The sequence below is a fragment of the Canis lupus genome, chromosome X (assembly GCF_003254725.2).
Source record: "Canis lupus dingo isolate Sandy chromosome X, ASM325472v2, whole genome shotgun sequence".
NCBI lineage: Eukaryota > Metazoa > Chordata > Mammalia > Carnivora > Canidae > Canis > Canis lupus.
The window spans coordinates 83,728,550-83,751,879 of NC_064281.1; the positions used below are offsets into that span (position 1 = coordinate 83,728,550).

General features: G+C 42.3%; 1 protein-coding gene across 3 annotated transcripts in view; it reads right to left on the minus strand.

The window, feature by feature from the left end:
* Window positions 1-4,846: 4,846 nt before the first annotated feature.
* The window catches only part of AMMECR1 (AMMECR nuclear protein 1), a 232,883-nt gene continuing 214,399 nt past the window's right edge, over window positions 4,847-23,330 (minus strand). For all 3 annotated transcript variants that reach the window (XM_035711827.2, XM_049107369.1, XM_025431437.3), the window contains 3 exons: window positions 13,263-13,353; window positions 11,709-11,805; window positions 4,847-9,288 (listed from right to left, as the gene is read on the minus strand). In XM_035711827.2, coding sequence (XP_035567720.1) covers window positions 9,174-9,288; window positions 11,709-11,805; window positions 13,263-13,353 — 303 coding nt within the window. In that variant the 3' untranslated portion in view covers window positions 4,847-9,173. The remainder of the gene's footprint in view (window positions 9,289-11,708; window positions 11,806-13,262; window positions 13,354-23,330) is intronic.

A 23,330-nucleotide genomic window follows, 5' to 3' on the forward strand; every position in this document is an offset into this window, starting at 1 on the left:
TCGTTGCATGTTATGTGAAGTTCACCTCAATGAAAGACAATGTCAAACAAAGGAGGTGAAAAGAAGGGAGCTTCTTTTTACCTCTCAAGGACTCTGTGTGCCCTGCCTGCAGGCCTCACTGTGTAAACTTCCTTAGAGCAAAGAGTGTCGCCTGCATTTTCCCAGCGTAGGGCTATTAGCGATTTCTTGTTGACCCTCTCCAAGCCTGCAGATTCTTCTGGAGTGGTACAAACTCAAGTGGTGGAAGAAGGATTACCCCACTGGGGCAATCGCATCCTATTTGAGCAACCATGTATTAATCCCATGCCCCCTTTCCAACCCCATCACTTGTGTGTCACGTGGACCATGTATGGTAGGCAAGGTAAACCAGAATCAAGACACCACAGGGCATGGCTGCATGTACAGAGGTTACTGTGCCCACCCATCGCTGTCTCTGGCCACAGTTCTGGGAAAGGGGCCATGGCTGAGGCCTGTGCCAGCGGGGTGGCAGTGTCTCCATGCAGAGTTCCTGGAATCCATTCGAATGTTGGGAGTGGAGAAAGTTTAGGGAAATGTGTGCCCTACTCACACTTGGACTGCCCTTCAAAAAAGATGGGGGTTTCCCGCTTTCTCCAGCCCAAAACACCCTTTTCTACTCTGCCAGGATATGTGGGAGTAGGCACTATGATTGCCCCACCCAGCTGTTCGGTCAATCCCTATCTCCTGTGCTGATGGGCACAAATCCACTTGGACGTGTTGATACCTACCGTAACCTTGGATGATTCCAGAATACCGTTTGGACAGAAATGCTCGTTCGATGAAAAGTGACCAGAGCAACTCTTAGTTTCAAATCAGCCTGGTGTTTAGGCAATGACTCCAGCTCTCAGCAGCTTCCTGTCGGCTCAGATGTGACTTACATATCGTATTGTATACCAGCTGTGCTTCCTGTTTTATAATATCCAAATTTAATACCGCCTTCCTGCCTTCCTGCCCTATGTAGCAGGTGAAAGTTAAATCGAAAGGGACTCTGGGTTTCCTTTCTGGGTGGGTTACCCCTACCATCCTCCCTCTCCTCCTGCTCCATGACTAGATTTTTTTCCCCCAGTTGGCACACTATAAGCCTTCTTCGGCTCCTCCAGCCTCAAGGCTTCTTAGAGCAAAAGGCCTAGTCTCTCTCCCTGCTGTTCTCTCTCTCCTGGTCATGGGAAGCACCTGAAGTCTTTGAGAGGGCAGCTCTGCAGTAAGAAGCAAAACTTTCCACCACCAAATGACAGTCTGCATGTCCATAAACCTATGTCTTCTCCGATCACATATTTTCTTTCTTGACCACTTTGCACATTGCTGCTCAGCAGCAAGATAGCTACGTTGCAGGAAGAGACAGTCTCCTCCTCCACTCAACAAACAGATCACAACTGTGCTCGGTGCAGGGTGGCTTCTGCTGCCAACATGCTGGGGGTGGCCAGAGCAAAGCCGTGTCCCCACAGGGGAAGCTACACTTCTGCTCTAGTGCCATTCTGAAGTGGAAGCGATTTAGGGGAACCCCATAAAGCCAGTCCGATGTTGCCTGGGCCCCCGCTCTGAACTACTTTCCCCAACTAGACCAAACTTGGATGTCCCAGAGCCCCTAGCTCCCAGTAGACCATTCATTTGTTTTATGAAATTATGCTATCATCATTCTCAACCCAAGCACGGCGCCATGTCTCTGTGGGAATAGGCACTCAGTAAACATTGATGGATCGCAATGAGCCTGACATTTGGGAGGAAAAGGCCAGAGTGGAAAAGGAGATGAGATGACAGCTTGCCAAAGGCTCTCAAAATAACTGGGTGTGTTGGGGCTCCAGCGGTGGTTTTCAGATTGTCCTATGGGACCTGGTGTTGCTGGAACTGATCCAAGTTTCCATGAACACTTGCTTCCAAATATGTGTGCATAAAACGTATGGTATTTAAAAACTGTAATACAACCTGAAAAAACCCCTAACACACCTAATGTCGTACATCCAGAATGGCCATCGAAGGCCACCAGTGGGTTAGTGGGAGAAGTGGGGTGGCCTCGTTTCTGTGCAAACCCCAAGAGTGACGCTTTTTCTGCCTGAACTTCTTGTAGGCCTTGTCAATCATGGATCAGAAGGCCGTGACCACACCAGGATTTCACGGTTTAGGCCTATGCTTACCCACTATCCTAAGACTATAGGAGTAAGATCCTTCCCCTCTTCTATGTGCAAATCAGTACCTTCTTGCTGTGGGACAGCCAAAATGGGGTGAAGAAATAAATGGGGTGCTGAGGCTCTGCTTCTATCATCTGTTGCCCCGATTATAAATTTTTATAGTCATCTGAACAGCCTTGTCATTCTCATGAACTTTATAAGTAACCGGTGGACATTTGTAATGTAGACTAACACAATACTGCTCTTCATCTCATCTCTTTCATATGAGATGTCAGCTAAGCTTTTGATTAAAAAGCAGAGTCTTCCACTATGGAGGGAGACCAGAGGTTGAACAAATGACCAGCCCCTTGTGACTCAGTTGTGTCTTTTTAGAAAGGGAGCGTGAGTTCAAGGACGCCAGGGCAGTTGGTGAGCAGAGAGGCATGTTACACGGCCACCACCCAGCTGCGCGCTCTGTACTTAGCGCACCCTACATCTAACCTCTGTCCAACTAATGTGATCATCTGTCATGATGGGAGTCGGCAAGCATGGGTCAGTTGTATAAAGCACACGGCCTCTACCAGGCCTCTGGGCCTCTTCACTGAAACAATTTGAGATGGTATAATCTGATCATCATCTGTTAAGGGACATTTTTTTTAATAATAAATTTATTTTTTATTGGTGTTCAATTTGCCAACATACAGAATAACACCCAGTGCTCATCCCGTCAAGTGCCCCCCTCAGTGCCCATCACCCATTCACCCCCACCCCCCGCCCTCCTCCCCTTCCACCACCCCTAGTTCGTTTCCCAGAGTTAGGAGTCTCTCATGTTCTGTCTCCCTTTCTGATATTTCCTGCCCATTTCTTCTTCCTTCCCTTCTATTCCCTTTCACTATTATTTATATTCTAAGGGGCATTTTTAAATCCGGTTGTCGCCACATTCTTGGGACGAGGTCGACTGGCTTCAGAACAGTGCTTAGCATCTAAGGCAATTTCCTCCCATTCTTTTTAAGATTTTATTTATTCATGAGAGACACACAAAGAGAGGCAGAGACATAGGCAGAGAGAGAAGCAGGCTACCTGCGGGGACCCCGACATGGGACTTGATCCCAGGACCCTGGGTTCACGACTTGATCCAAAGGCAGACACTCAACCACTGAGCCACCCAGGCATCCCTCCTTCCATTCTTGAACAATCTCTTTCCACGGGCCTGGGGGAACAGGAGCCCGTCCCGTGAGCTACAGGGTCAAGGGAAGCCTTTTAACGTAGGAGTTCAATATCTAATGAACTATCCCCAGGGCCTGCATCAGTTGCATCCTCCCATTCAGCTATTCCTCCTGCAGGTGAAAGCCTAGGCGAAAATGAGGGCTGAGCCTAAATCCACACTTGGCTCCTGTGGTCAGAGCTGCAGGAAGTGAGAGAAGCCATTCTCTGGGCAGCCATTCACCAGCTCTCCCGACTGGCAGCTCTGCCCCCCGAGCTGTGATTTCTCCACGGCCGACTGCCCCTGCCCCCAGCTCACAGTGATAAGACACCCTTGGGCATGAGAGGGTTTTCCATCAACAGGACCTGCCACCTCCCACACATCCGTGCGCCAGTTCTTGGAAGCAGTGGAGCTATTTCCAGGGTGCCCTAGTGGGGCCTGAAATCCAGGGAGGAAATGCTGAAGCTCCGCAAAGAATTTAGGTAGGAGGAGTATGATTATTGAAGTTGAAATCTGTCCAGACCATTGAGTTAACCACTAATGCGATAAAAATTAATGCTGTAGGCTCGTGCAATTACTTCATTCTACCTAAGCCGATTGATATTGTCCAAATCATTAAAAAAAAATCTTATGTGCCATTAAACATGAATGATGGAACCGAGTAAACCTCAAGCAGATGGCCGACTTAATGGAGCACCATTCCACACTGCAGTCGTCCTCCGGGATCTGAGATGGCCGTTTTTAGCCACCGTGATTGACATCAGCACATGTGCCCGAATTCACACAGGCAGTGGGGCTTTGGGGCAATGTAACAGAAAATCGGCCCGCATGTATTCACCTGCAATTAATCCCAAAATATGCATGGGACAGCAGAGGATTGAGAACTGAGACAGCAAATGACTTAGAGAGAGCCCAAGGTATTTGAGCAATGTCCTCGGTGGCCTCTCCACGGGGAAAGAGCTAAGGCAACAGCTGGTAGAGGTAGGCCACCAAGAGCTTGCCTTCTCAATGCTAGTGTGGGTGTCTGTGTGAGTGTGTATACTCTCTGAGCAGCCGCATCTTGGGCATTTTTGGATTAAGTCCCTCCTGCACTGAGAACGTGGCAAAGCCTTTAGGGCAGAAGAGAAGGAAGGCTTCCCACCTCCCCAGATGGCTGTCACCAGATAGCACCGCTACTGCTCCACCAGCTCCCACTGATGACACACTGATCCGGAAGAAATTTGGAGCTGGTGGAATTAAGCACAGCCACACTACCACCAGACTTCGGATCTGATGCTTGCCTCAGGTCCATGGCCAGGGCAGACTGTCCAGTAAAGGCTGGACTTGGTCACCAAGCCAGGATCCAGAGTTAGGCAGGAGGACACAGGCAAATCATAGCTTTCCCGAGTGCCAGTTTGGAAAGGAATCGGCATCAGCTTGCAAGTCTTTCAACGGTTGGCATTTTATCAAGAAGCACACACAAGACTGAGATCCTTATGATGAGGCAGGCAGGTTGATGAAAGAGACACCAAACGGTAACTCAGTTTTAACATTTTATTGGGTAAATGATTTTAAAGATAGTAACAATAGTGTCAAAACTACTACAATATCTTTCCACAGCCACACCTTACAGACCCACATAAACCTCATTTTTTTCCCGTTCACTCAGTTTTCATAATTTCAAGCTATACATATCATATAAAATGCCCATTTCCAATAGTTTCTTCAAACTATTAAGCAATTAAATGTGGAAGGAAGGAGGATCTAGTTATACTTGGAGGGGATTTCAGGTAATCTGTGATCTCTCACCATAATCCAAAAACAGGTTTCTAAGAAAGAAGGAAAAGAAGAGCTACTCCAGGTAGCTTTTGCTCATTACGAGTCTCACCACTGTATCACCAAGAACTCAGTATGCTGGTGACTGATCCAAAGTAATTTTGGGGAACATACAAAACGCTAAAATAACTTAGAAACTAGATCCAAGTATTTCAAAAGTAAGCAACTCTGATATACAAAAACAGTCAGAGGTGGTTACAAAAGTTGGTTTTCTCAGTGCGTCTATGTACCAGCGCAGTTACTAGGTCCAGAGCAAAATAAAAGGTTTCTCTTCTTCTGAAACAGTAATAAAAAACAAGGAAAACAGATCTTTGTATATAAAGGATCAATGCTGGTCTTCAGAATAATGTAATTGGAAACCCTTAAATCGAGAGGCACACAATGGGTTTCTGCTTTTAAAAAATAAAAGGAAAGTCACCAGTTTATTTCAATGGAGGAGGCGCTGACACCCCCTCAAATAAACTTAATTCAATTTCACATCACTAGCAAAAATCACTTAGAAACTGTACAAAAATAAAAAAGTTAACACATTTAATCCTGCAAGGTTTTTGTAAGGACTGGAAGGCAGGCTTTTGGAGCAGCATTTGGGCATGGCTGGGGGCTTCTTTGGTTTGATCTAACACATGTTAAGAGATGGAACCTATTCCAGATGACAGTTTCAAATTTCCTGCACATTTGAAGACACAAAAAGAGGCCAGTATGCAAGCTTCCAGTGTGCTGGGCACTGGGCCTGTGTGTACAGGACTGATAATCTCACAAGTGCTTTAAGAGGGCAGGAGAACAAGAGCACACCTTGCACTTCCTCCATCAAGTACACAGACCTCTCATGGTAGGGGAGACTGGGGCAGGTAGTAGCACACATTCTCGTGCAGTCCGAAGGCCACTTAATAGGGGTCGGGGGCATGGGTGGGGTGTGGGGATGGGGGGGGGCAATTGTTCTTTTTAGAATCTGGTACCTGGCTGATCTTGTTCAAGAACAAGAGAACCTTCCAGAAACGGAAGCCTTTTGCTACATACCAAAGTAAAATGCGTGCTGTTTTCCAAGAGGGGGAAAAAATACCCAGTTGCATTTGAGAAACAAAAAAAGGAAAACAACCAGAAGTGGAACTAATTAACATTTAAAAGGGGGCAATGTAAACTTTGTGCTACTCAAAGAAGTTCAAGTATTACTTCTGAGCCGTTTAAAGATCAGTGAACTTACACGATATTCCGGTGATAAGAGTGCAATTCACATTTGTGTTCTGAACAAATAAGCCACAAATGGCGAAAACACAACATGTGCAATCCGAATCTTCGTCTGAGTTAAAAACACATGCTACATATTTCGACATGTTCAAAGTTAATTCAAACCACGTATTTAACAGCTTTGTAATATCCTATGAAGGTGAAAGGGCCTAGCATTCATTCGTTTGAAGCACACCATTACAGTTTGTACGACACTCTTTATGCAACAAAGTCTTTTTAGTCAACAGCTAGAGACAAAAAAATGGACTGTGCATTAATTTGAAAACAAAAGGAGACAAAACTATCCTTTCCCCCCAAGCCATGGTGGGAAATATTGCTGACCTTGTCCTCTGAAGCCTGCAGGATGGTTATTTCTTCAGTATAACATTATTACACTGGTCAGAAAAAAAATCTGTATAACATCTGCATATATCAAGAATTTTTTAAAAATCTGATATGATTTTAGAGTCCGCATGACCAGTCACGTGACCTGCTCAAGATTGATTAGCACCGTTAAATACATAAACACACATATGTATGTATGTACATGTAAGCATATGTATACACACATATGTATGTCATATAGATCTTTTCTTAAAAACAACAATAACAATAACAACAACAAACAACTTCTAACCACAAGCTCACCCAGGATGAGGAGCCTGCTAAACTGATGAGATGATGGATAAGATGGGTCAATATTGATCTATTTTGTCTCTCTTCGGTTTGCTTGTTTTATTTACTTTTTTTTTTTTTTTTTTTTTGCAGCAGACAATATCATTCAGCTTATGCTTAGTTTCCCTATAAGGGCAAGAAAAAGTCTCCATCAGGTAGCCATTTGGTTTTATGCTGAAAGACGAATCTGCTCCAAAATGCTCCCAAGGAGAAACGAGAGGACTCAAAATCCCTTTCAATGGCCCAACAGCTAGCTTGCTCTGACTAATCTCTAGGTTCAATGGAACTGGCTACCACGATTGCATTTCAGGCTAACAATTGGCTTCTTAGTTAAGGCATCACAACTGACCATGGTTATTTCCACAATGAGCACTGTGGATGAGGGACTACCAACAGACCTCCAAGGACTCTCATAAAAAACTAAAGCAGTTTGCTTTGCCACAGTGGTGGGCAGAAGGAATTCAGGCAAATCAGCTCACAAACTGGGAAAGGGTTTTTGAATTCAGAACTAGCAGTCTGTCACTTGTCACGGCCGATTTTATGTATAAGCTCTGCCATTTTTGAGATTCAGTGACATCTCAGAGTTTTAGGCTATGTATATTCTGCACCATACTTCTAGTCATCACTTGATATACTGGTTTCCTATTTGAAAAAAATTACACACAAATACACACACACATACACACATATTTACTATAGTAAAATGAAGGTAATCTTTCTCCAGAATCATCTATCATTTTTCCTAGGGACAGACACATGAAACTCCTACTCCTCCTGATGTTAGGAAGTTCTCTTTGTATGCACCGTGGGAAGACCAACCCTGCAAATGGGCTGGGCTCTAATAACTCTATCATTTCTAAATGCCAGCTCCATTTTCATAGGTGTAACATAACATCTTATCAACATAGTAAATGTGTTTCTATCAAAAGTATGTAGTGCAGAAAGACTCCAGTCTTGTCCCTGTGACAGATGTATCTGAAATCATGGCATATATGAACTTTTGTTTCACTAGATTATTCTTTACTATTTCTTTAAATAGTAGCTAAAATTGTCTCTGGCCAATCATGACTTGTTGAAACCTAAAGCTAACAGATTTAAATTAATATATAATAGACAAATGTCTCTTTTTGGTTCTCTGCTCAAAATAAATTTTTTCACCTTAAAAAAATACTTAAGAGTAAGGAATTTGTCTAATCTGCTGTTTCACATATAGACACAATAAAATTTTATAAGAATAGTTCTCTAAATTGCCTTTTCCCCCTAACCTCTCTTAATTCCATTTAATTATATTCTTCTCAAAGGCACTAAATTCTGTATCCGCTCTCTTCCTGATCTTTGCTGCTCTTCAAAATGATTTCTGTAGCATATCTGAAAGGTAGCTTGTACTTTCTTAAAACAGTGTTGTAGTCTGTAAGTTGGTTCTATAAAATGATGAAGCCATCTCTTCTATGATAACCAGCACAATAGGCATGAATGATTTCTCTGTGACAAGCCCTAGCATGGGTCTCCAAATGTTCTATGCTAGAACTAAAGTTCATATATTTTAACCATGGGAAAAACACCTAAGGAGTGAAGACCCACATACTAAGCTCTCATAGCAAAATGCATTTTAGACAAATTCAAGAGTAGCACACAAATACCTGAATTTGATATGAATTTGCTTCCAAGCTCAGCTATCAAAACTTCTTTATCTTACTGAGGAAAAACTAGAGAACAACCTAAATAGAATCCCGGAAAAACTGCACAATTTCTTCCATCCACAGTCGAAAGAAGGAGGGAAGAGATCAAAAGGAAGGAAAGTAGGAGGGAAGGTAAGGACAGAAATGCAGAACCCTGATTGAGAGAGCAAAGCAAAATTCTACATAATATGGTGAGGAAAGAAAACCCCAGAAGTTATATATGCTGCAAAAAAAAATCAATGATCTAAAAATAATAAAACAGAATCTTCTTAAACAAATGCCATTTTCCTACCCGTTACCATGATGATACTGATGATGTCCAAGCTTCATCATGGCAACGGAAACTATCATCATAAGATGGTACAGTAAAAGAGATAGCTAGACCAAGAAGGGGTAGGGTCTCCTGGGAAGAGGTCTGCAGAGAGGCCCAATGACTGGCTTTGCGGCTCAGTGTCAGGAATAATGGTTGTATGGCGGAAGGGGATGCCCAATGCCATTTTGGAAATGATGATGCTGGCGATGAGCAAGGTATTCAGCATAGCTCAGGGTCATCTTTTCACTACGGTACCTGAAAAAGTCAGGGAAGAGACAAAGTTAACATCAAGAAATAGATGACACACCAATGTCAGAGCTGGAAGGGACCTCAGAGGTAACGCTACAGACCAGGAGAAAGAGGTCCAGAGAGAAGTCGTGACTGCCCCAATGCCATGCAGCCAAGTGGCAAAGCTGAGCTCCAAACCCGGGAATCCAAAGTCTGAGTCCAGTGTTCTTTCTGCTTTACTACTCCTGGTTTCAATTGCTCTAGAAATTTTCGTGCCCACCCGCCAGGCCCCAGTTTGCTAACAGGAAGGAACAGAGGAAAGCCCAACCTATTGCCATTGTGTACGCCTCTCATTCACTTGACTACTCCTTCTTCTAAGACTTTCCCTCTTTTAGCAGCCCTTCATCTCAGGCTATCCTCAACCTGGTGTTCCTTGGCTCCTCTTCCACGGAAACTGCTCTTTCAGAAGGGTTTGACCTCTCCATTATGAGACCACACACCATTCCCTGTCTGAAGCTCTCCTGTGCCATGGGTTCTACAATCCCACATGTCCCTAGTTCTTCCCTCTCACCCCCACCCCCTGCCGGCTCTCAGGCTGCTCCTTATATCTCTGACTATTCCTACCGCTCCTTCCTGGAAGGATTTTTTTTTTTTTTAAAGATTTTATTTATTTATTCATGATAGTCACACAGAGAGAGACAGAGAGGCAGAGACACAGGCAGAGGGAGAAGCAGGCTCCATGCTGGGAGCCCGATGTGGGATTCGATCCTGGGTCTCCAGGATCGCGCCCCGGGCCAAAGGCAGGCGCCAAACCGCTGCGCCACCCAGGGATCCCATTCCTGGAAGGATTTTACTAGGTTTCTCCCTTCGGTTCTTTTGACCCTATACTCTCTGTGCTCCCTCAGGGAGCCCTGCCTTATACCTTGAACTATGACCTCATCACGGATGATCCCTAATCACCATCTCTGGCCATGAGTTCTATCTATGTATGTTTTTGGTGACACATGGGACATTCCTATACAGATACCCCAGGAAGCACTTCAAATCCAGAACCAATGCATAAATGTGACTCTCCTCCTTTGGTCCCTCCCTTAGTTAAAAGGTGCTGTGGTGCCTTGGTGTTTTTTTATCCAGAGTAAAGCCTTGACTTGTTCCTCTCCCCTACTTCTGAATGATGACTAGGGCCTTTCGTTTCTTCCAGTGTCTTCTCATCTGTTTGTGCCTTTCTTTCCATCCCATTGCCACAGTTCTTATTAAGGCTACTATTTCACCTTCTTTGGATGGCTGCCTCAGATTCTTAGGTAAGAGCAATGTCTTCTACCTCCTTTTCCTGTTTCCTGTTCCCATCTTAAACCTTCTCAAATACACCTGTTTCAAGCCCTTCAATGGCTACTTACTGCCTCTCGAGTCAGGTCTATATTTCTTAGCTGGAAACTCAAGGCCCTCCATGATATATGACCCAACCCACCCTCTGGGCCATGTTTCACTCTAATAACCACTTTCTCTATGCGCACTGAAAGACCAGCCAAATCAGACGACTGAACATTCCTCAGAACTTAGCTCTGTACTTCACCACCCACATGCCTTGACTCACTAAATGAATCCTTGCCTCCCTCACCCTCAAATAAATATTCTACCCATTCTTCCAGCCTAGTATCAAATCTACTTCCACTCTGAAATTTCATGTTATCTAACCCCACCCCTCCTGGAAGTCCTCTTTTCCCACTTTATGACCTCACATCATCCATCACATTCTGCCTTATATGAATAATTATTTTTGTACATGCCCTTCTATTCTCCTAGACTTGAACTCAGGGAAAGCAGAGAGGGAGGCATTTTCAAATTTGTAACTCCTCAGAGCTGGGAAAAGTCCATTTTTAGACTATAAGCATTCATTGTAGCTCTATGGAATTGAAACAAATGGAAATGGCAATCCATTTTCCTAAAATGTTGGATGTTTTTAAAAAATAAGTATCCCTATCATCCCATTTGGAAATGTATTTGGCATTTGTTAGTCTAGCTCAATTGTGATTTTTCAATAAGCTTTCATGGTAGACTTCTATCACTGCCAACATCCTAAAGATAAATTCAAATTTGAGGAGTGCTTATCAGAATCCAGGGGTTCTGCTAAGCAATGTCAAAAGCTGGCCAATGGCTAATTCCAGTAACTTTCTTCAATAATATGGTGCACAGGCTCAGAAGACTTGCTCGTGTAAAGCCAGAGTAATCACACAGAGCTAAAGGTTGGAAGGATGGGCTTGTACATCACACAGGCTTTACTGCCAAGCAGAGTTCCATCATATCCACTCCCAGTATAGCCCTGAAATTCATTTCCATTCTGTTTCAGAAAAGAGAAGCAAGTAAGAAAGACCAAAGAAACCAAAGGGTTATAGACATATGCATCGAAAGGTACTGGTTAGCCTTGTGCTAGAAAACGCCTTCTGTACCTGGTCAGTTTTATGGTTTTCCTGAATTCATTAGTAATCGGAGCTTTATATCCTCCTTTCCTCAGTAAGGAGTCTATGGTCTGAATATGGTCCCATCCTGTGGAAAGTAGACCAGATAAAATACCAGTCAAGCACATGTCACAAGCACTTTCAGTCAAATACAAAATGACTTTGTAGAGGTCAGCTATCACTGTCACCAAATGCCATCAACTCCTTTGGTCCTAAAAACAGTCACACAAACGAGCTAAGCTTTCCTCTCATATGGAAGCAGGTTCACCACTGCATACCTCAAGTTCTAGCTACCCATGATGGCTGACAACATTGGCTTTTTTTTTTTTTTTTATCTCAACTGCATTCAAAGACAGGAAGTCTAAGAGTCTGGCAGTGACTGCTCAGTAGAGACTCGGGAGCAAACCACGGACGCTGCCCTCTTCTCTAACAGTGACATCTTTAAAAGGGAGGGAAAAGCCTAGATGTCATTGTGCCAACTCTGTAGTAGTTAGGATTCCCATGCTAACTCATGGTAATTTGCTGTTCCCAATGGTATCTTCAGGAGTCAGTCACGTGTATTTGTGTGAAGTATGCGAAGGCATTTTTATTTGTTTTGATGTGGGATGGTATACTTAATATCTGAGCCCCCCACCCCATCCTTTACAAAGCCAAAGGAACTACAGGATTGAGACCTTTTCAAAAGCAACCCAAATAAATCTTCCAATAGCTGTCTTAAAGACAAACTCCCTTGTCTGCGGGGGAGGGGGTTATCTAATGCTGTTAAATTGTACAGTTAAATAGCTCACATTCATATGAACCAAACGTGAGGGAAATCCAATTAGAGATCCTTTTTGATGATCAAAACAACAAACAAAAAAACCTCTATAAGATACAGAAGAAATATTTATTTCAACTAATATTAAAAAACTAGAATTTTGTAGTCGCTAGAAAGGACAACGTGCTATGGAATGAAGAATTCTTTTGTGTTACAGTGGGAGTTCATAAAGATTTGTGTTCTATGTGCAAAAACAGAAAAATGTTTGATGAGGAAGTGCAGACCAAGCAGATAAAACACTAAGACTTCATGTGGTCTCCGTGCTTCTAATCTTAATGGGAAACCTACAACACTCACAGTGGCTGAAGGAGCACCAGGCAGCCACCTAACAAGGACACATTTGATATTGACAATGTCCTGGGGGGCAGACTGTTAGACTGAAGGCTTGTTTGTGGCAAAAGGCTACAGCACGATGGGATATGGGCAAATGGCACTTCAAATTCATATTCACTGCCTAAAAAGAAAACCCAACTTCTACAAGTCTTTGCTTTGGGGAAATTACCCATTTGTGGGTTTCCACTATCAACCTTGGGCACAGAGATTCAACTTCTGTGTGAGTTATTCACCGATTTCATACAGACATTGCAGTGGCAGTGATGGAAGAATCATTTCTTCTCATTTGACACTGGTCAATTATCAGACATAACTGCAAGGTCACATATTGCATTTCAATTTGTACTATTCAAATTCTCCACCAGATCATACGAAATATAAAGTACAACCATGACCTTGCTCCTTTGCAACCTCCGGTAGGTAGGTGGCGGTGCGTTTTGATCCTTTTTCATTGATGAATTCTATTCTAATGCCATGTACACCCACCTGAAAGAAATTGGCAGTTTTATTAGTATCGTCTTCTCCACAGAAACAGAAAACTTTATAATTTAATTTTCAAGAAAATGCAGTTCTTCCTTTCCCCTTGTTTTTGGAAGGGCACATATATATCATTTCTCTCCTTCCAAAGTGCTGACTTTGGGTTTGAGGGCCATTATGATGGCCAGAGACCAAAAACATTGACCGACATGTCTACAGTGTGTGCTAGGCTAGGCTATTCTATCTGGCACAGGAACAACCATTCTGCTGTGTGTAGAATGAGGCAGTCAAGGACAAGAACTCCAACCCCACTCCCAAACTGTGGCTCCTGACACTAGGGAACTAGAGCAAGGGAACTGACTTCAAAGAGACAGCAGACATGCCTTGTGTTTTCAGGTACAATCGCCACTTCAGATGAAGTTCTGAAACTTCTGGGGCTGCCGACTCCCTTCCCAAGCTGTCTTGTCTCTTCAAAACCTCAAATTGTACATAGATGAGCAACCCCAGATAAGGCTGAAAAAAGCCAACATAACCAGATCTGACATCATCCCGTGTTCCCTGTAATATTTTTTTTAAAGATTTTATTCATCTATTCATGAGAGACACACAGAGAGAGGCAGAGACACAGGCAGAGGGAAAAGTAGGTTCCCTGTGGGGAGCCTGATGTGGGACTCGATCCCTGAATCCCGGGATCACGACCTGTGCCAAAGGCAGACGCCCAACCACTGAGCCACCCAGGCGCCCCTCTAAAATATATGTTATGGCTTACAGTGGGCCTGTGGGAAGCCCTCACTGTCTACACCACTGCCCTCATACACTCCTGATAAATTTACAAGTGGTAAAGATCTCGAATCACTTTAGGGCAGGGTATTTTTTGCAGTTACTTTTTTCTTTTTCTTTTTTTTTTTTTTAACACAGTTTCTTATATATTAACCCAGAGATCCCTCTAACTTTATGTGAAGCAAACTTTTGGTGATGCCTCAAGCAAGAGAGTTCTCTAAGTAAATGTGGGCAATTTCTTGGTAGTGTTTTAAGAAAGTTACATCCTTTTTCTCTGATTAGCACCTAGTCACAAGGAATCTTTTTCCCCTCATACCTCGCCTTGAATCGTGTACAGAACTGAGGATCACATAAAGGTCTTCTTTGTAAACACTGATAACATAAGTGAAATTTCAAAAGCCTGACAACTCCATTCTGTTCTCCCAAATCTACAGTCGCTTTAGATCAATGGTCCCCAAGTGCAGTGTGAGGAACCTGAGGGAGGCACAAGACCAGGGAAACACTTTTATCCAGGAAAGAGGCTTCTTTTCAGAGCAGGTGAGTGAAGTCATAAACCTTGGCTCTTCCCATCTGTATGCATGTGGTGGTCTAAAAGAGACAAAAGGGTCCTTGAAAACTTCTTCTGCTGCTTCTGCCCTGCACCTGAAATCTTCCAGTTTTTCAGGGAAGAAAAAGACCTTTGGAGAACCAATTTTGTTCTTTCCCCAGATTCTTCTTCACACATCCATCCACAAGAGCCTGTCAGATCTTCTGAGAAGGTTTTTTTTTTAATATTTTACTTATTTATTCATGAAAGACACACAGAGAGAGTCAGAGACATAGGTAGAGGGAAAAGCAGGCTCCCTGCGGGGAGCCTGATGTGGGGCTCAATCCTACAACCCTGGGATCACACCCTGAGCCAAAGGCAGACGCTCAAATACTGAGCTGCCCAGGCGCCCTAAGAAGTTTGTTTTTTTATGAAAGCCTATCTCTGTGGCTGTTTCTTCTATATGATATCAGTGCTCTTATGAATCGCCTTCTGCTGAAGATGCAATCAGGGCAGCTGTTTAAGAACTAACACAAAAAGGCCTCCCCTACAGATCCTGTGGGCAATGACTGTGGACAGCTGAGAAGAAATATGAGTGCTTAGCTATCAGGCATTTCCAGGATAAAGGACATCTACTAATCTCCCCAGTGCCTGACATGGTATGAGACAATGACAAATTTGCAACAGTTTCTGTATATCGACTTTTTGATCTGTGACTTTGAAGTTCTTTTCCTTCAACCATAGCAGCTCCTTCATAATTTGTTTTTTTTAAATACCCAGCATAAATAACCTGTGCTTCCATCATTCACTGAAGTGAATTTTGCATCTCTGACTCAATTGACCAAAAATCTGTCATGTGAAAATTGGAAAGAAATTTGGTAGTTATTAAGACATCTCATCAAAATTGTGAGGCGAAGAATGTTTCTCTGTGAGATGAGAGTGTTAGACAAAATCAGGGGCATTTAACTGGCATGGGGGGGGGCCTGGGAGGCTGTGAAATTTATCAGAATTTCTGGAGGTTTCATGCTTCAGCAAGTATGGTTTGGAAAAAAAGAACAACTCCCCAGGTGATTTTTATTCTAGGTTAACTAGAAAACCTCTAATAATTGGTCTAGCTCTGACAAACTGTGGCTGTGTATTGAAATAAAAGTGATTTAGGCAAATTGGAGGTAATTTAGACACATTAATCCTTTCTTCATAGGAGTGCATTGTGTTCTTTAACAAAAATTTCAGAGATTTTAAAGCCTAGTAATTTAGCAATTAAAAGTGGTTATGACCAGCTGTATGGTATGTGAATAATACCTCAGTAAAGCTTCTATATGTGTGTGTATCACACACACATTTTATATGTATGCATATGTAAATATAAAGAAGAAGGTTAAGATCAAACTAGGAAGGACATACTGACCAAAATAAAATTTACTCATGGATAAAACTGATTGACTTTTGTATTTTGAGAAGGCCCCCACCACAGAATTTAATATGACAAGAAATTATCAAAATTCTCCCATTGAGAATTAGTACTACGTTTACAATTTTTAGTGTTTTTCTCTGTTCCTATGATTCTGAACAATTGAAAGTACCTATAAATTGGCATGTAAGTATGGTTATTTTAAAGTGAACCTTTTTGGAGAAATAACGCCTTTCTCAGATTAAAAAATATACTCCCCAGTGATAAAAAGCCCAAACCAGAGTGACTCATTTCTTCAGCCAGTGGAATCAGGAGAATGGCAATCATGTTCTGACCAGAATCAAAGCATAATAGCTTTTGGTCACCTTTTGAGCAACAGCATTTTCGTTACCCCCAGAACTACCAAAGCCACCAGATAGTCATACTGTGCAATCAGAATAGGAGAGTGGAAATTGGCCTGCTGTGGAGAATGACCGAATCTGGACAACCTGTGGAAATCACTAGCTTTGCAAATTAAGTCATCTTCACTGATGCAAGCACCCAAACTAACTCCATATTGTTTCAGGGAGAAATCTGTCACAGCTGCGACTCCAAAATGTAACCCTCGTGTAGAATAATCGAATCCTCTCTTAGATTGGAGAATCCTGCCGCCGAGCAGCAACCCAAGAGACAAAGGCTCCAGTCACAATTACCAGCTAGATAAAAGATCAACTAACCAGGGAAGTGGTATCCTCTGAAGCCAACTTCCACTAAAACTCTACCACAGTGTCACAGTAACTTTCCATTTCTTGGACTGGATAAGGAGGTAGCATGTGGGAAAACGATGTTATCTCCTACTACCTCTAACATTCTCCTACCAAAAAAAAAAAAAAAAGAAAACATTCTCCTACCACTGCCTAAAGGATGGCCAGGTAGTCAAAAACTGGAGATTTGCAAATCTAGCCTTATGGGAGTCTGCTGGTCATTGCCAAAATTATTAGCAGATCTGAGAAAAAAAAATGCTTTCAAGGTCCAACAGCTGTGATAATATCCTTTTAATCAAGACTGTACTTTTGCTAAGCAAAGCTATAAATCAACTCGAATGGTAGTAAATTAAATGTAGGACTTATAGATAAGAGGATATGGAATTAAACAGAGCTGTATCTGTGTGTGCACAGGAACATTAAGACCAGTTCAACGGATTCCTATTTCATGCTAAAAAAGAAAGCCATATTTGTTCTGAACCATGACAGAGCGAGTGCTTTTTATTAATGCTATTATACCATCTTTTGTTTTTAACATTGCCCAGAATGATTCAACATCAAGATTAATGTTTGGACCCTAAAATAGATCTTGATTATTCTGGAGTTGATTATTCAGTTTGGGGATTATGCATCCCTGCCCCCACCCGGCCCCATCCTCTTTCCGCTTTCCATTTCTCTATCACAGAGAGATACACGCAAATTAATCAATTTTGCTACATGGTAAAAGGTTTGGTAGGAGATTATAAATAATGGTGAAAATGAAGCTTCTAGACTGTCTGTAGATTTCATTTTTCCTCATTATCTGGTCCCTTGTTAGAAATGTGACTTCATTTACAACTATTATCCTCTAATGCAGTGACTCTCAACACAGGCGCATTAAAAACGCACCCCTCCCACCCTCATTATAATACAGGTCCCCATTTTGCTCCTTACAACTGCACAAAGACTGACATCCCTTAGTCTGTCTGTAAGGCAAGTGTTAGTCCTATAATCCACTAGCAGCATGACCAAAGGCACCCCTGTTACTTGCAAGCCTGATCAACAAGCCAACCACCTGGATAGGCTCAAACTTGAAAAGGAGTCATCTGGCTAAAAGTGGCAACGAGCATAAAACGTGCTCTGGCTAGGTCAAGAGGACTCCACGCAAGCCTTAGACCATTTGGATCCACAATTACCTCCACAGTCCTGACCCTTAAAACGAAATATGCCCCTGATCACATCCTGGCCAATAAAACCAATTACCTCCTCTGGTTCATCCTGTCTTAGCAAATGCCACAGTCAGCCCCAGGCTTTCCCAGTAACCAAATGTTGGGTTCCTTGTAAACAGTATGACCCTAGCTCACTCCACTGATATTTAGTGGGTACACCTTGAATAAATATAAATATATATATGATATATAATATATAAATATATATATATATTCTCTCTCAGAGAGAGAGTGTCAAGAGTCAAGGAATCCAAAGTGGTTTGACATGTCTTTGTTGCGATATCATTTGGCAAAATATGCTTTGCAATTAACAAAGCCAGTCACTGGTCATTCACATACGATTGACCTGCCCGGCTCAATATGCCAGTTCCATTGAACTGAATAAAAGGACTCTGTTCCTAATGAGAGGAGCTCAGGATATTTGGCACACCCTCTAACCTTTAGAGGCTGGCATCATAGAAGACACACATGCTCTTTCACAAAACAGCCCATGGTACCACGGACAGAAACAAACACCGCATTGGACAGCCCATGGGTCTGACCCAGAGTCTGGAGTTTCTTATATTCTTGGGAGGAAAAAGCCATATGTGGTATTTCTCTGAAAAGCCCAAAAGCCACAATGCAAGACATTCCACTCTGTCCCTCATAGCCCCACAGAGCCTTCTGCCCACTCCCCACTCAGCCTTCTGAAGATGACTCTTCCTTCTCCCAGTGAAAACAAATTCGCCATAAGAGGAAAAGATTCCAAACTTGGGCCTACTCCAAGTTTATCCTCTTGAATAATTCTCACTAGGGCAAGAAAAAATTAAAATTTTAATCATAAAGGCTGATGACAATTTGTACAGATCCTAATGAATCACTTCCCCCAAACCCAATCCTACCAAAAAAAAAAAAAAGTAGACTACATATCCAGATCTGCCCATCGAATTCTCAGAGTTGTGAATTTGCATTACCTCAACCCACCCACCAATTTTAGAAGGAAGTCTGAAGTTTAGAAGGTGCCCATCTGATTAACAATGAACACTTAACAATTGTTAGCACTTAACACTTCAGAATCTGGCTAAATAATACATTTAAAAAATAGCATTCTTACAAATCATTTTTTGCACTCAGTAATTTTTATTTCTGTCAACCTCAACCATCATAACGTACATAATTTTTTCCTGTTTAGAAAAATAGTATGTGCATATTACTGCAAAGAAAATCTCTTTAGAAAAGTATAAAGGGGAAAATAAAGATGGCCTGCTATCCTAGGACCACCTAGAAACTACTCTTGCCTCAGTGCCTTAAAAAATAACCTGAACCAGGCAGCCCAGGTGGCTCAGTGGTTTAGCGCCGCCTTCAGCCCAGGGCCTGATCCTGGAGACCCAGAATTGAGTCCCACATTGGGCTTCCTGCATGGAGCCTGTTTCTCCCTCTGCCTGTGTCTCTGCCTCTCTCTCTCTCTCTCTCTCTCTCTCCATGTCTTTCATGTATAAATAAATAAAATCTTAAAAGAAATAACCTGAACCAACCAGGACTGTCCTGTTAGGCTCTTTTTAATCCATTATCTATCTGCAGCTGTCTTCACTTTCTTTTCTTTTTTTTAAAGATTTTATTTTTTTATTCATAGAGAGACAGAGAGGCAAAGACACAGGCAGAGGGAGAAGCAGGCATCATACAGAGAGCCTGACGTGGGACTCGATCCAGGGTCTCCAGGATCACGCCCTGGGCTGCAGACGGCGCTAAACCGCTGCGCCACCAGGGATGCCCTGTCTTCACTTTCAAATCTCCTTTGAGAGAGATGCTTCTAGAAACAGAAGGAATATTAGCAAAATAAACCAAAAAGGTAACTGAGAGGGAAGCCATCAATTGGGCACAAGTAACCTTTTACTCTAGTCTACTCTGAAAACTAGGCTTCGTCGTCTACATCAGTGGAAGTGATTCTTTTCTATTGTTATTTTGTGAAAACAACCGCAAAGGCCTCCTTGACCAAAATGCATATGTACTACTCTTCTCTGAAATCCCTGCAAATGAGTCACCTTTAGCTTTCAAAATTAGTTCCATCTCCATGGACCAATTCTTGGCTTTTGCAGAGCTTACCAAAGGACCAATTAGTGCCAATTTTAATTCATGTAGGAGACTCAGACATCTTGTCTATCAGGAACACAAGCTTGCCAATTTATTTCACAAAGGCCACCGAACAATCTGATAACTTTTATTTTAACTAAGGAGACATACAGCTCTACAATACCTGAACTAGCTAATAATCACCCCATGAACTTTTAAAGAATTAGTTAAGATTTTAAATAAAGCATGGCTAATGACAAGGTGCTTTGAAAAGCTATGAAGCCAAACGTGTTTATATATCATATGCAAGGAAAGAAACTGTTCAGGTTTTGTGGAGAACAAGTGACAGCTCAGTGTGCAATTAAGGGGGGAGGAAAAAAAACCTCGATTCTCTGTAATGATTAATTATAATGAGCATTCCTTAAAAGTTGAACATCCTGAAGCTTTCCAAAGAAAGTTCAGGCAACACAGGTGACCTTTAACTAAAAAGCCTGCTTTTCATCAGAAGTTAGAAAAATGCATTCCTACCATTTTTTTAAGGGGATGAGGAAGAGAGTGAATTCACAAAGAAACTCAAGAAATTTTCTTGAAACCTGGACACATGAATCCACTTGCTTTTCAATGGCTGGGGAAGAGAAACACCTCTTGGCAAATGTACTCAAGGTGAAATAATGTTGTTTGTCTGATAAGATACAGAAGTATCTTATACAGGTTAAACTGTACATGGAATATCTGGCTCAATATGGTTTTTACTCCACCTATAAGAGATTTGTTCCTAAAAGGTTTCATATGTGTTGAATTTATGTAAGTGGATTAATCTTGAAGTCACCAGGAAGGCAGTAAAAAAGCCATCAAGTCCTGTGAAGCAAAATATCTTTGTCAAGTCAATAGTCCCTCCCTAATTACTTAATTTAGATTTATACCTGTAACATTGCCTTAAAACAGGGGATGATGCAGGAATAAAACAAGGCATTTGCTGTTTATAATATTTTTTCTTCCAGAAGAGAAGAAAAATTCTTTGTTGGAAAAGGAATCTAGAATGTCCAATTTAAAAAACTGGACTGTTTCTCACCCTTGTTGCCACCTTGCCATTTTAAAAGTTAGGGACCTCTTAATACCTTCTCGATGGCTAGTAGTAATTCGTTCTCTGGAAGTAAAATGAAACAGGAGCCATTTTAAAAAGGAGGAGTCACAGCATCACACTGAGTCAGCCTCCAGAAAAACCACAGGTCTTGTACAACTTTTCCAGCATCCTGAGAAGGAACGAGGGATCCAGGAAAGAGCGCACTATAATACAACTCCTAGTGAAAGGGCTGGAAGGGTCTGGCGATTTGGGGGAAGAAGCAAGGAAATGCCTCCCTCCTCCCACCACACAACACATTGGGAGCAAAGCAGGAAGCAACTGGAGGAGGCCTGAGGACAGACTGTGCAAAGCCCATTTCACCAACAGTATCGATGGCTAATGGAAACTTCCTTGTGTTAAATCACCTTCTAGAAGTTACTTCACTTTGTTCGGCTTGCTACCTCACTAGGCTTCTAATACACTGAAGTGTTGATTCACAGCAAATTCTTACTAGATGGTCAGGAAGCTTGAAGTATTCCCTTCCTCAAGGTTCCACAGCACTTGAAAAAAATGTTTCTAAGTACAGCATCAGGACAAAGACTAATGACATCTTAATGATAGTGACATCTTATACGAAAATCTCAAGGTCCTTGAGAAAATACCATGAAAAGCATTTTCTTAGATATACAAAGTGCCTTCCATATACATATATATGAATTTTTTCAAAGGTGGGTATTTTTTTTTAAAGATTGTATTCATTTATTTGAGAGAGGGGTGAAAGCGAGAGCGAATGAGAGACAGAGAAGAGAGAGAGCGCATGAATGGTGAGGAGTGGCAGAGGAAGATGGAGAAGCAGAGTTCCCAGGAGAGCCCAAAAGAGGGCTCGATTCCAGGACCCCGGGCTCGTGACCTGAGCCAAAGGCAGACCTTTACCAGCTGAGCCACCCAGATGCCCTAAAGGTGGGACTCCTAAGTAAGAGGGGAAGCAAAGCATGGTGTATATTAGAGGAAAAAATAATGAAGGGGGGCTGGACAGAACATATATGACGAGAAGTCACTTCGCTTGTGAGTCATGCTAAACATCTGTGTCTGAGATGGAAACTCTGTTTTCAGTGGTGCATTGAGAGGAGCTAGAAAAATATAAACCTTTAAGGGGTGAGAGAGGGAGATCGTGACCTTCTAAAATCTATGAGAGATAATGACCATGGCCAATGTACTCATCTCATCTGTTTATGCTCATGAAGGTTATTACAAAAATGCACTATTATTAACTGTAACCAAACACGTCAGAAATGGAGCCGTGCTCACTCAAAAGGTGTGCTTTTTAAAGCTAAGTGCAGCACTCTGAGTACCAGGAGTCTAACAAGCTCAGGCACAATGACAGATGCTTTGGTACTTTAGGGACAGAGTGAGACTAGGGGCTTGGGGGTGTAACTCTATTGTCCAAGGGGTGGGTTTCTAACATCATCCCAGAATTATATTGGCCAGCCCCACCCAGCATGGGTTGATTTCATGTAAGTGTTGGGTGCTAAAAAGGAATAGCCACGATGCATTACTCAAGTGACAGCTGTATGCACAGTTGAGGTATTAGTGACCCAGGGAGCTAGATATCACTAAGAGGGCTTTATGGCTTGTGAAAATGTACCTGACCTATTGAAATATGACCTAATGGTCTACTGGAGAATACAGAAAATATTTCTTCCTCATACCTTCAAAATGATCTTGTCTCTAAGACACAGAAGTAAAAGATGCCTGACTACAACTTAGAAAATACTTTGTCTTCTGTCAGCAAACTGCTGCGATACAAGCTCCTGCAGGATCACTGGTTGGACTATGCCCATGACCCTACCCCACAGGTCCCCTCCAGGGGATGTAGACAGTTCTAGTCCTACACAAGTTTTTTGACAAGCAAAAAGCTTGCTCATTTATATCTTGAAAATGAGCAGCTGTGAGGTACCACACCTAGAAGCACCCCTCAAGTCACACTCCAGCTGTTGTAATGTCTTTAGTTTTATATCCTTTCAGATACTGAAAAACAAACATGGCTCCCAAATAGGGTAACTACACAAGTTCTGGCCTATATATTATTTTAGAGGACTCCAACATGCTGCATGAGCTTTTCTTTCCTTCTGAAGACCATGTCCGCCATCACTCTGTCATATGGAATTAAGAGAATGCTGTCAGTTGAAGAACACAGCAACAGTAA